The sequence below is a fragment of the Entelurus aequoreus genome, linkage group LG09 (genome assembly GCF_033978785.1).
Source record: "Entelurus aequoreus isolate RoL-2023_Sb linkage group LG09, RoL_Eaeq_v1.1, whole genome shotgun sequence".
NCBI lineage: Eukaryota > Metazoa > Chordata > Actinopteri > Syngnathiformes > Syngnathidae > Entelurus > Entelurus aequoreus.
The window spans coordinates 3,177,437-3,191,908 of record NC_084739.1 but is presented as its reverse complement, the minus strand read 5'-3'; the positions used below and the strand labels follow the sequence as shown (position 1 = coordinate 3,191,908).

The window sequence follows — 14,472 nt, the reverse complement described above, 5'->3', positions numbered from 1 at the left end:
TGGATGACTGGATGAAAGTCATATTCAGTGATGAATGGTGAATCTGCATGATGAATATGGATGACTGGATGAAAGTCATTTTCAGTGATGAATGGTGAATCTGCATGATGAATATAGATGACTGGATGAAAGTCATATTCAGTGATGAATGATGAATCTGCATGATGAATATGGATGACAGGATGAGAGTCATATTCAGTGATGAATGGTGAATCTGCATGATGAATATGGATGACTGGATGAAAGTCATATTCAGTGATGAATGGTGAATCTGCATGATGAATATGGATGACTGGATGAAAGTCATTTTCAGTGATGAATGGTGAATCTGCATGATGAATATATATGACTGGATGAAAGTCATATTCAGTGATGAATGATGAATCTGCATGATGAATATGGATGACAGGATGAGAGTCATATTCAGTGATGAATGGTGAATCTGCATGATGAATATAGATGACTGGATGAAAGTCATTTTCAGTGATGAATGGTGAATCTGCATGATGGATATGGATGACTGGATGAAAGTCATATTCAGTGATGAATGGTGAATCTGCATGATGAATATAGATGACTGGATGAAAGTCATATTCAGTGATGAATGGTGGATCTGCATGATGAATATGGATGACTGGATGAAAGTTATATTCAATGATAACGGGTGAATCTGAATGATGAATATGGATGAGTGGATGAAAGTCATTTTCAGTGATGAATGGTGGATCTGCATGATGAATATGAATGACAGGATGTGAGTCATATTCAGTGATGAATGGTGAATCTGCATGATGAATATGGATGACTGGATGAAAGTCATTTTCAGTGATGAATGGTGAATCTGCATGATGAATATAGATGACTGGATGAAAGTCATATTCAGTGATGAATGATGAATCTGCATGATGAATATGGATGACAGGATGAGAGTCATATTCAGTGATGAATGGTGAATCTGCATGATGAATATAGATGACTGGATGAAAGTCATTTTCAGTGATGAATGGTGGATCTGCATGATGAATATGAATGACAGGATGTGAGTCATATTCAGTGATGAATGGTGAATCTACATGATGAATATACATGACTGGATGAAAGTCATATTCAGTGATGAATGGTGGATCTGCATGATGAATATGGATGACTGGATGAAAGTTATATTCAATGATAACGGGTGAATCTGAATGATGAATATGGATGAGTGGATGAAAGTCATATTTGATGATGGATGGATGAATCTGCATGATGAATGTCATATTCTGTGATGGATGGTGAATCTGAATGACGAATATGGATGACTGGATGAAAGTCATATTCAGTGATGAAAAGTGAATCTGCATGATGAACATGGATAACTGAATGAAAGTCATATTCAGTGATGAATCTGCCTGATGAATATGGATGAGAGGGTGAAAGTCATATTCAGTGATAAATGGTGAATATGGATGAGTGGATGACAGTCCTATTCAGTGACGAATGGACGAATCTGCATGATGAATATGGATGAGTGGAGGAGAGTCATATTTAGTGATGAATGGTGAATCTGCATGATGAACATGGATGAGAGGATGAAAGTCATATTCAGTGATGAATGGTGAATATGGATGAGTGGATGAAAGTCCTATTCAGTGATGAATGGATGAATCTGCATGATGAATATGGATGACTGGATGAAAGTCATATTCAGTGATGAATGGATGAATCTGCATGATGAAATGGATGACTGGATGAAAGTCCTATTTAGTGATGAATGGTGAATATGGATGATGAATATGGATGAGTGGATGCAAGTCCTATTCAGTGATGAATGGATGAATCTGCATGATGAATATGGATGAGTGAAGGTTATTGTGTTACTTGTTTATTACACTACTTTTCATGTCTTTTGTGTTGTTTTTACACAATACTTTTCCAGTCTTGTTGTTATGGTTTAACAGAGGGAGATGACGGCAAAGACACCAGGGGGCTGTAATGTTCAATGATTTATTATATATATAGTCAATATATATAATAAAACTACACAATACTAACTAATAAAGTAAACTAAGGAAATGGAGAGTGTCAAAACCCAAGAGTGTGTGTGTGTGTGTGTGTGAGAGGCTATGTGTGTAGTTAGCTGAAGTGTGTGTTACCAAGTGTTGTCGAGAGCGAAGGAACAGGCAGGGGCAGGCAGATGATCCAGGGCAGGAGAGAAGAGACGAGGTCCGTGTCCGAGTAGGGGTCGAGGATTGAGGAAGGGAGTCCAAATCACAAAGACAAGAGATCACTACGGGGAGAGTCGGCAAGACAAGAGATCACTACGGGGAGAGTCGGCAAGACAAGAGATCACTACGGGGAGAGTCGGCAAGACACTACGGGGAGAGTCTGCAAAACAAGAGATCACTACGGGGAGAGTCTGCAAGACACAACGGGGAGAGTCGGCAAGACACTACGGGTAGAGTCTGCAAGACAAGAGATCACTACGGGGAGAGTCGGCAAGACAAGAGATTACTACGGGGAGAGTCGGCAAGACAAGAGATCACTACGGGGAGAGTCTGCAAGACAAGAGATCACTACGGGGAGAGTCGGCAAGACACTACGGGGAGAGTCGGCAAGACAAGAGATCACTTCGGGGAGAGTCGGCAAGACAAGAGATCACTACGGGGAGAGTCTGCAAGACAAGAGATCACTACGGGGAGAGTCGGCAAGACACTACGGGGAGAGTCGGCAAGACAAGAGATCACTTCGGGGAGAGTCGGCAAGACAAGAGATCACTACGGGGAGAGTCGGCAAGACACTACGGGGAGAGTCGGCAAGACAAGAGATTACTACGGGGAGAGTCGGCAAGACAAGAGATCACTACGGGGAGAGTCTGCAAGACAAGAGATCACTACGGGGAGAGTCGGCAAGACAAGAGATCACTACGGGGAGAGTCGGCAAGACAAGAGATCACTTCGGGGAGAGTCGGCAAGACAAGAGATCACTACGGGGAGAGTCGGCAAGACAAGAGATCACTACGGGGAGAGTCGGCAAGACAAGAGATCACTACGGGGAGAGTCGGCAAGACACTACGGGGAGAGTCGGCAAGACAAGAGATCACTACGGGGAGAGTCGGCAAGACAAGAGATCACTACGGGGAGAGTCGGCAAGACAAGAGATCACTACGGGGAGAGTCGGCAAGACAAGAGATCACTACGGGGAGAGTCGGCAAGACACTACGGGGAGAGTCGGCAAGACAAGAGATCACTTCGGGGAGAGTCGGCAAGACAAGAGATCACTACGGGGAGAGTCTGCAAGACAAGAGATCACTACGGGGAGAGTCGGCAAGACACTACGGGGAGAGTCGGCAAGACAAGAGATCACTTCGGGGAGAGTCGGCAAGACAAGAGATCACTACGGGGAGAGTCGGCAAGACACTACGGGGAGAGTCGGCAAGACAAGAGATTACTACGGGGAGAGTCGGCAAGACAAGAGATCACTACGGGGAGAGTCTGCAAGACAAGAGATCACTACGGGGAGAGTCGGCAAGACAAGAGATCACTACGGGGAGAGTCGGCAAGACAAGAGATCACTTCGGGGAGAGTCGGCAAGACAAGAGATCACTACGGGGAGAGTCGGCAAGACAAGAGATCACTACGGGGAGAGTCGGCAAGACAAGAGATCACTACGGGGAGAGTCGGCAAGACACTACGGGGAGAGTCGGCAAGACAAGAGATCACTACGGGGAGAGTCGGCAAGACAAGAGATCACTACGGGGAGAGTCGGCAAGACAAGAGATCACTACGGGGAGAGTCGGCAAGACAAGAGATCACTACGGGGAGAGTCGGCAAGACAAGAGATCACTACGGGGAGAGTCGGCAAGACAAGAGATCACTACGGGGAGAGTCGGCAAGACAAGAGATCACTACGGGGAGAGTCGGCAAGACAAGAGATCACTACGGGGAGAGTCGGCAAGACAAGAGATCACTACGGGGAGAGTCGGCAAGAGAACAAACTAGGACGTTAGACACGGAGGGAAAACACAGAGAGAAACAGAGAGAGAGAGCATAAGGCTTCGGCTTACGGTACACCATTCAGACACTAAGTTCCGCCTGGATCCTTGGATCCACTGGTCCTTTATACAGCTCCCTCTCATCAGGTCCAGGTACGCTGATTGCTGATCGCCCACAGCCTTGCCGGCATGTGGGCGTGACGCGGCCGTTGGCGCGGCCGTTGGCGCAGCAAGTAGAGCGCAGAGATGAGGGCACATTGGAATGCGCCCTGGCCGTGACACTTGTGTTGTTTTTTTACCCACTTTTCCATGTTGTTTTTCACACTAATGTTCATGTTTTTTGTGTTGTTGTTGTTTACACTACTTTTCATGCTTCTTTTTTACACAACTGATTTTGACACTCCTTGTTATGTCTTTTGTGTTGTTTTTTACACTCCTTTTTAAGCTTGTTTTGGTTGATTTTGACACAACTTTTCAAGTCTTGTGTTGTTTTTGACACAACTTTTCAAGTCGTGTGATGATTTTGACACAATTTGTCAAGTCTTGTGTTGATTTTGACACAACTTTTCATGTCTTTTGTGTTTTTTTTACACTATAATGTTCATATTTTTAATGTTCACAATTTTTCGAATCTTGTGTTGTTTTTTACAATACTTTTCAAATATGTTGTTGTTTTTCACAATACTTTTCAAGTCCTGTGTTGTTTTTTTACACCCTTTTTTATGTTGTTTGTGTTGTTTTGTACACTAATATTCATGTTTTTTGTGTTGTTTTTTAGAGTGTTTTCATGCTTTTTTTTGTTGATTTTTTGCACAACTGATTTTATTTTGTTATGCCTTTTGTGTTGTTTTTTACACCCGTTTTTAAACTCGTTTTGGTTTTGAGACAACTTTTCTAGTCTTGTGTTGATTTTGACACAACTTTTTAAGTCTTGTGTTGTTTTTGAGACAACTTTTACAGTCTTATGTTGATTTTGACACAACTTTCTAAGTCTTGTGTTGATTTTTACACAACTTTTCAAGTCTTGTGAGGATTTTGACACCACTTTCTAAGTCTTGTGTTGATTTTGACACAACTTTCTAAGTCTTGTGTTGATTTTGACACAACTTTTCCAGTCTTGTGTTGATTTTGACACAACTTTCTAAGCCTTGTGTTGATTTTGACACAACTTTCTAAGTCTTGTGTTGATTTTGACACAACTTTCTAAGTCTTGTGTTGATTTTGACACAACTTTTCCAGTCTTGTGTTGATTTTGACACAACTTTCTAAGCCTTGTGTTGATTTTGACACAACTTTCTAAGTCTTGTGTTGATTTTGACACAACTTTCTAAGTCTTGTGTTGATTTTGACACAACTTTTCCAGTCTTGTGTTGATTTTGACACAACTTTCTAAGTTTTGTGTTGATTTTGACACAACTTTTTAAGTCTTGTGTTGATTTTGACACAACTTTTTAAGTCTTGTGTTGATTTTGACACAACTTTCTAAGTCTTGTGTTGATTTTAACACAATTTGTCAAGTCTTGTGTTGATTTTGACTTAACTTTTCAAGTCTTGTGTTGATTTTGACACAACTTTCTAAGTCTTGTGTTGATTTTGACACAACTTTCTAAGTCTTGTGTTGATTTTGACACAACTTTCTAAGTCTTGTGTTGATTTTGACTTAACTTTTCAAGTCTTGTGATGATTTTGACAGAACTTTTCTAGTCTTGTGTTGATTTTGACACAACTTTTTAAGTCTTGTGTTGATTTTGACACAACTTTCTAAGTCTTGTGTTGATTTTGACACAACCTTTCCAGTCTTGTGTTGATTTCGACACAACTTTCTAAGTCTTGTGTTGATTTTGACACAACTTTCTAAGTCTTGTGTTGATTTTGACACAACCTTTCCAGTCTTGTGTTGATTTTGACACAACTTTCTAAGTCTTGTGTTGATTTTGACACAACTTTTTAAGTCTTTTGTTGATTTTGACACAACTTTCTAAGTCTTGTGTTGATTTTGACACATCTTTCTAAGTCTTGTGTTGATTTTGACACAACTTTCTAAGTCTTGTGTTGATTTTGACTTAACTTTTCCAGTCTTGTGTTGATTTTAACACAATTTGTCAAGTCTTGTGTTGATTTTGACACAACTTTCTAAGTCTTGTGATGATTTTGACTTAACTTTTCAAGTCTTGTGTTGATTTTGACACAACTTTCTAAGTCTTGTGTTGTTTTTTACACAACTTTTTAAGTCTTTTGTTGATTTTGACTTAACTTTCTAAGTCTTGTGTTGATTTTGACACAACTTTTCAAGTCTTGTGTTGATTTTGACACAACTTTTTAAGTCTCGTGGTGATTTTGACACAACTTTCTAAGTCTTGTGTTGATTTTGACATAACTTTCTAAGTCTTGTGTTGATTTTGACACAACTTTCTAAGTCTTGTGTTGATTTTAACACAACCTTTCCAGTCTTGTGTTGATTTTGACACAACCTTTCTAAGTCTTGTGTTGATTTTGACACAACTTTCTAAGTCTTGTGTTAATATTGACACAACTTTCTAAGTCTTGTGTTGATTTTGACTTAACTTTTCAAGTCTTGTGATGATTTTGACACAATTTTTCAAGTTCTGTGTTGATTTTTACACAACTTTTTAAGTCTTTTGTTGATTTTGACACAACTTTCTAAGTCTTGTGTTGATTTTGACACAACTTTTCAAGTCTTGCGTTGATTTTGACACAACTTTTCCAGTCTTGTGGTGATTTTGACACAACTTTCTAAGTCTTGTGTTGATTTTGACACAACTTTCTAAGTCTTGTGTTGATTTTGACACAACTTTTTAAGTCTTGTGTTGATTTTGACACAACTTTCTAAGTCTTGTGTTGATTTTGACACAACTTTCTAAGTCTTGTGTTGATTTTGACACAACTTTTCCAGTCTTGTGTTGATTTTGACACAACTTTCTAAGTTTTGTGTTGATTTTGACAGAATTTTCTAAGTCTTGTGTTGATTTTGACACAACTTTTTAAGTCTTGTGTTGATTTTGACACAACTTTTTAAGTCTTGTGTTGATTTTGACACAACTTTTCCAGTCTTGTGATGATTTTGACACAATTTTTCAAGTCCTGTGTTGATTTTTACACAACTTTTTAAGTCTTTTGTTGATTTTGACACAACTTTCTAAGTATTGTGTTGATTTTGACACAACTTTTCAAGTCTTGCGTTGATTTTGACACAACTTTTCCAGTCTTGTGGTGATTTTGACACAACTTTCTAAGTCTTGTGGTGATTTTGACACAACTTTCTAAGTCTTGTGTTGATTTTGACACAACTTTTTAAGTCTTGTGTTGATTTTGACACAACTTTCTAAGTCTTGTGTTGATTTTGACACAACTTTTCCAGTCTTGTGTTGATTTTGACACAACTTTCTAAGTTTTGTGTTGATTTTGACAGAACTTTCTAAGTCTTGTGTTGATTTTGACAGAACTTTCTAAGTCTTGTGTTGATTTTGACACAACTTTGTAAGTCTTGTGTTAATATTGACACAACTTTCTAAGTCTTGTGTTGATTTTGACACAACTTTTCCAGTCTTGTGTTGATTTTGACACAACTTTTCCAGTCTTGTGTTGATTTTGACACAACTTTCTAAGTCTTGTGTTGATTTTGACACAACTTTTTAAGTCTTGTGTTGATTTTGACACAACTTTCTAAGTCTTGTGTTGATTTTGACACAACTTTTCCAGTCTTGTGTTGATTTTGACACAACTTTTCCAGTCTTGTGTTGATTTTGACACAACTTTCTAAGTTTTGTGTTGATTTTGACACAACTTTTCCAAGTCTTGTGTTGATTTTGACACAAATTTTCCAGTCTTGTGTTGATTTTGACACAACTTTCTAAGTCTTTTGTTGATTTTGACACAACTTTTTAAGTCTTGTGTTGATTTTGACACAACTTTTCCTGTCTTGTGTTGATTTTGACACAACTTTCTAAGTCTTGTGTTGATTTTGACACAACTTTTTAAGTCTTGTGTTGATTTTGACACAACTTTCTAAGTCTTGTGTTGATTTTGACACAACTTTTCCAGTCTTGTGTTGATTTTGACACAACTTTTCCAGTCTTGTGTTGATTTTGACACAACTTTTCAAGTCTTGTGTTGATTTTGACACAACTTGCTAAGTCTTGTGTTGATTTTGACACAACTTTTCAAGTCTTGTGTTGATTTTGACACAACTAGCTAAGTCTTGTGTTGATTTTGACACAACTTTCCAAGTCTTGTGTTGATTTTGACACAACTTTCCCAGTCTTGTGTTGTTTTCACCCTCTGCTGCTCCTAAGCCGCGTGTTATTGTAGCGTCGAGTGAACGCCCCCTAGTGGCAGAAAGAGCAACACTGCATGTTTACCTGGCCGTGTCACGGTGTCGAGTGGACAAAAGTTGTGTTGACGTTGTGTCCGAGCAGGAAAAGTGATCGTCTTGTTTGTTGTCGTTCCTCCAAAAAGCAGTCGGGGTTCTTCTCACGGTCCTGAGAGTTATTTTTTTAATATTCCTCTCACTGCGCCGTGTGAGTTTAACACTTGTGTGTGTGTGTGTGTGTGTGTGTGTGTGTGTGTGTGTGTGTGTGTGTGTGTGTGTGTGTGTGTGTGTGTGTGTGTGTGTGTGTGTGTGTGTGTGTGTGTGTGTGTGCCAGGCGTGACGATGAGCGTGATCCTGGACCTGTCCTACTCAGTGAGCATCTGGATCTCGGCGGCGGTGGCCATCACCTACACGCTGCTGGGCGGTCTCTACTCGGTGGCGTACACTGACATCATCCAGCTGGTGCTCATCTTCCTCAGCCTGGTCAGTCGTCTTCCTCTCACGCCTTCAGCCTTCAGCCTTCAGCCTTGAGTTGACGCTTTGAGTCCCGCAGTGGATGTGTGTTCCCTTCGCGCTGATGAGCCCGGCAGTGACGGACATCAGCAAGACGGCCTTCAACTTCACCTTCCAGCCGCCCTGGCTCGGAACCTTGGAGGAGGACCGCGTGTGGCGCTGGATCGACAACTTCCTCATTCTAGTGAGCACCATGACACCATGAATGTCACATGAATATTAGTAATGACATTAGTAATAACTTGATAATAACTTTACTGATATTAGCACCATGACACCATGAATGTCACATGAATAATAGTCATAACATTATTAATAACTTGATAATAACTTCCTGATATTAACACAATGACACCATGAATGTCACATGAATAATAGTAATAACATCATAAATATGAATAGTGAATATCACTAGTAATAACTGGATAATAACTTTATGACATCATAAATAAGAATAGTGAATATCACTAGTAATAACTGGATAATAACTTTATGATAACTTGATGACATCATAAATATGAATAGTGAATATCACTAGTAATAACTGGATAATAACTTGATGACATCATAAATATGAATAGTGAATATCACTAGTAATAACTGGATAATAACTTGATGACATCATAAATATGAATAGTGAATATCACTAGTAATAACTGGATAATAACTTTATGACATCATAAATAAGAATAGTGAATATCACCAGTAATAACTGGATAATAACTTTATGATAACTTGATGACATCATAAATATGAATAGTGAATATCACTAGTAATAACTGGATAATAACTTGATGACATCATAAATATGAATAGTGAATATCACTAGTAATAACTGGATAATAACTTGATGACATCATAAATATGAATAGTGAATATCACTAGTAATAACTGGATAATAACTTGATGACATCATAAATATGAATAGTGAATATCACCAGTAATAACTGGATAATAACTTGATGACATCATAAATATGAATAGTGAATATCACTAGTAATAACTGGATAATAACTTGATGACATCATAAATAAGAATAGTGAATATCACTAGTAATAACTGGATAATAACTTTATGATAACTTGATGACATCATAAATATGAATAGTGAATATCACTAGTAATAACTGGATAATAACTTGATGACATCATAAATATGAATAGTGAATATTACTAGTAATAACTGGATAATAACTTGATGACGTCATAAATATGAATAGTGAATATTACTAGTAATAACTGGATAATAACTTGATGATAACTAGAGGCGGCGTGGCGAAGTTGGTAGAGTGGCCGTGCCAGCAATGGGAGTGTTGCTGGTTACTGGGGTTCAATCCCCACCTTCTACCTTCCTAGTCACGACCGTTGTGTCCTTGGGCAAGACACTTCACCCTTGCTCCTGATGGCTGCTGGTTAGGGCCTTGCATGGCAGCTCCCACCATCAGTGTGTGAATGTGTGTGTGAATGTGTGTGTGTGAATGTGTGTGTGACTGTGTGTGTGAATGTGTGTGTGACTGTGTGTGTGAATGTGTGTGTGAGTGTGTGTGTGAATGTGTGTGTGAGTGTGTGTGTGAATGTGTGTGTGTGAATGTGTGTGTGACTGTGTGTGTGAATGTGTGTGTGAATGTGTGTGTGTGTGTGTGAGTGTGTGTGAATGTGTGTGTGAGTGTGTGTGTGAATGTGTGTGTGAGTGTGTGTGTGAATGTGTGTGTGAGTGTGTGTGTGAATGTGTGTGTGAGTGTGTGTGTGAAAGTGTGTGTGAGTGTGTGTGTGAATGTGTGTGTGAATGTGTGTGTGAATGTGTGTGTGAGTGTGTGTGTGAATGTGTGTGTGAATGTGTGTGTGAATGTGTGTGTGAGTAAATGTGTGAGTGAATGTGTGTGTGAATGGGTGAATGTGGAAATAGTGTCAAAGCGCTTTGAGTACCTTGAAGGTAGAAAAGCGCTATACAAGTATAACCCATTTATCATTTATTTATCATTTGATGACATCATGAATATGAATAGTGAATATCACTAGTAACAACTGGATAATAACTTTATGATAACTTGATGACATCATGAATATGAATGATGAATATCACCAGTAATAACTGGATAATAACTTTATGATAACTTGATGACATCATAAATATGAATAGTGAATATCACTAGTAATAACTGGATAAAAACTTGATGACATCATAAATATGAATAGTGAATATCACCAGTAATAACTGGATAATAACTTGATGACATCATAAATATGAATAGTGAATATCACTAGTAACAACTGGATAATAACTTTATGATAACTTGATGACATCATGAATATGAATGATGAATATCACTAGTAATAACTGGATAATAACTTTATGATAACTTGATGACATCATAAATATGAATAGTGAATATCACCAGTAATAACTGGATAATAACTTGATGACATCATAAATATGAATAGTGAATATCACCAGTAATAACTGGATAAAACCCTGATGACATCATAAATATGAATAGTGAATATCACTAGTAATAACTGGATAATAACTTGATGACATCATAAATATGAATAGTGAATATCACTAGTAATAACTGGATAATAACTTGATGACATCATAAATATGAATAGTGAATATCACTGGTAATAACTGGATAATAACTTGATGACATCATAAATATGAATAGTGAATATCACTAGTAATAACTGGATAATAACTTGATGACATCATAAATATGAATAGTGACTATCACCAGTAATAACTGGATAATAACTTTATGATAACTTGATGACATCATAAATATGAATAGTGAATATCACTAGTAATAACTGGATAATAACTTGATGATAACTTGATGACATCATGAATATGAATGATGAATATCACCAGTAATAACTGGATAATAACTTTATGATAACTTGATGACATCATGAATATGAATGATGAATATCACCAGTAATAACTGGATAATAACTTGATGATAACTTGATGACATCATGAATATGAATGATGAATATCACCAGTAATAACTGGATAATAACTTGATGACATCATGAATATGAATGATGAATATCCCCAGTAATAACTGGATAATAACTTGATGACATCATGAATATGAATAATGAATATCACCAGTAATAACTGGATAATAACTTTTGTGCTTGTGCACTTGAGGGTTTGGGCAACTTGGGTCTGCAGAACTTCCACCAGAGGACGCTGTCGGCCGCCTCGTCCTCCACGGCCAAGATCACCTGCTTCGCGGCGGCCATCATCGTTCCCACGCTGGGGATCCCCCCCATCCTGTTGGGGGCAGCGGCGGCTTCCACAGGTGACTTCCTGTCGGGCGCACCTGTCCCGCAGCAACCTTCTGACCAGCACGTCTTCTCCGCAGACTGGAACTTGACTTCGTACGGCTCTCCGTCCCCGTTCGAGCGAGGACAGACGGGTCTGGTGCTGCCCATCGTCCTGCAGCACCTCACCCCGCCCTACATTTCCATCGTGGGCATTGGCGCCGTGGCCGCCGCCGTCATGTCGTCCACCGACTCGGCCTTGCTGTCGGCCGCCTCCATCTTCACCTCCAACATCTACAAGAACATCCTGAGGACGCAGGTGAGGCGGGGGAGGGAGCGGGGCGGGGCGGGGTGGGAAAAAGGCCGGCCTGACGCGCTTGTGGTCCCGCAGGCGTCCCAGCAGGAGGTCCAGTGGGTGATCCGGGTGTCGGTGGTGGTGGTGGGCCTGGCGGGGACGTCCCTCACCTTCCTGGACAACAGCGTCCTGATGATCTGGATGCTGCGCTCGGACCTCACCTACACGCTCATGCTGCCCCAGCTGGTGTGCGTGCTCTTCTTCGCCGTGTCCAACGGCTACGGCGCCGTCCTCGGCTGCGTGACGGGCATGCTGCTGAGGGTGCTCTGCGGCGAGCCGCTGCTGGGCATACCGCCCGTCATCCGCTTCCCGGGCTGCGCCCTGGAAAACGGAGTCTACGTCCAGCTCTGGCCCATCAGAACCATCTGCATGCTCTCGGCGGTGGCGGCCATCCTGTCCTTCTCCTCCCTGGCGTCCATGCTCTTCCGCCGAGGCGTGATCCCCGAGAAGTGGGACGTGTTCCAGGTGAAAGGTCTGGAGTCGGCAGAGAGGGCGGACGGCGCCAAGTACGAGGTGAAGGACGAGGAGCTGAAAGAACAAAACGACAGCAATGAAGTTTGCGAGCCCATGTTGGAGTCGGCTTTCTGATCAAAGCTAAGTTGAATGTTTCCTAGTTTAGTCGACTTTCATTTGTACCTTGATGTGCGCTGACGTGCGCACATATAATAATGTATCGGAATAACAGCTCTCTGTTTTAAGAGCTCAACGTGTTCTCTGCAATTTTCTGCAGCAATGACACTCGTAGGATTTCTTGTGAACTGCCAGAAGCACGCCGGTGTTCCCCGTTTTCTTTTTAGCGTCCTGAGACCAAGAGGAAGAAGGGCTGACTTTTGGTTGTACTTTTCTTCTCGTACTCTCGTCAGTCTATGCAAACACGTGTGGAAGATTAAACTTCATTAGCTGCCTGCTGTTGCGTGTCTTTCTAAATATTGTCGCATCGCACCGCCGTCCCGTGCACACACCTCCCGCTGCCAGGAACTTTGCTCCCAGCGGACACCAGCACACGATAAGGCGGCTAAATCAGGACTCCACTGGCAAGCAGCCCATATTATTATTGCTCATACTTCACAGTTTGTTATTATGGGCCTGCTGAAATGCAAGCAGCCCATAAACTCTCGCGAATAATAAGCGACGAACCAACCAACAAACCCCTTTATATCTTATACCGTCGGAAAGGTCTCGATAAGGGCGACAGCGACACTAATCGCCCCCGGGTTGCGGAGGAGACCCTGCCCCAAGTGGAGGAGTTCAAGTACCTCGGAGTCTAGTTCGCGAGTGAGGGAAGAGTGGATCGTGAGATCGACAGACGGATCGGTGCGGCGTCTTCAGTAATGCAGACGCTGTATCGATCCGTTGTGGTGAAGAAGGAGCTGAGCCGGAAGGCAAAGCTCTCAATTTACCGGTCCATCTACGTTCCCATCCTCACCTATGGTCATGAGCTTTGGGTTATGACCGAAAGGACAAGATCACGGGTACAAGCGGCCCAAATGAGTTTCCTACGCCGGGTGGCGGGTCTCTCCCTCAGAGATAGACTCTCGTGAATAATAAGCGACGAACCAACCAACGACCCCTTTTTATCTTATACCGTCGAAGAGGTCTCGATAAGGGCGACAGTGGCACTTTTAGTGGGGTACATTTCCTGTTACCATGGCGATGCTATTCCGAAAACTAATCGCCCCCGGGCTGGGGAGGAGACCCTGCCCCAAGTGGAGGAGTTCAAGTACCTCGGAGTCTTGTTCGCGAGTGAGGGAAGAGTGGATGGTGAGATTGACAGACGGATCGGTGCGGCGTCTTCAGTAATGCGGACGCTGTATCGATCCGTTGTGGTGAAGAAGGAGCTGAGCCGGAAGGCAAAGCTCTCAATTTACCGGTCCATCTACGTTCCCATCCTCACCTATGGTCATGAGCTTTGGGTTATGACCGAAAGGACAAGATCACGGGTACAAGCGGCCCAAATGAGTTTCCTACGCCGGGTGGCGGGTCTCTCCCTTAGAGATAGACTCTCGTGAATAATAAGCGACGAACCAACCAA

At 41.2% G+C, this 14,472-nt stretch overlaps 1 protein-coding gene across 1 annotated transcript in view; it reads left to right on the top strand.

Moving 5' to 3' along the window:
* Positions 1-13,345, top strand: part of LOC133657065 (high-affinity choline transporter 1-like) — a 35,145-nt gene extending 21,800 nt beyond the window's left edge. The window contains exons 4-8 of the mRNA XM_062057969.1: positions 8,638-8,786; positions 8,857-9,000; positions 11,970-12,123; positions 12,187-12,404; positions 12,477-13,345. Of these exons, the coding sequence (XP_061913953.1) occupies positions 8,638-8,786; positions 8,857-9,000; positions 11,970-12,123; positions 12,187-12,404; positions 12,477-13,028 (1,217 nt within the window). The 3' untranslated portion in view covers positions 13,029-13,345. The remainder of the gene's footprint in view (positions 1-8,637; positions 8,787-8,856; positions 9,001-11,969; positions 12,124-12,186; positions 12,405-12,476) is intronic.
* The last annotated feature ends 1,127 nt before the right edge of the window (positions 13,346-14,472 follow it).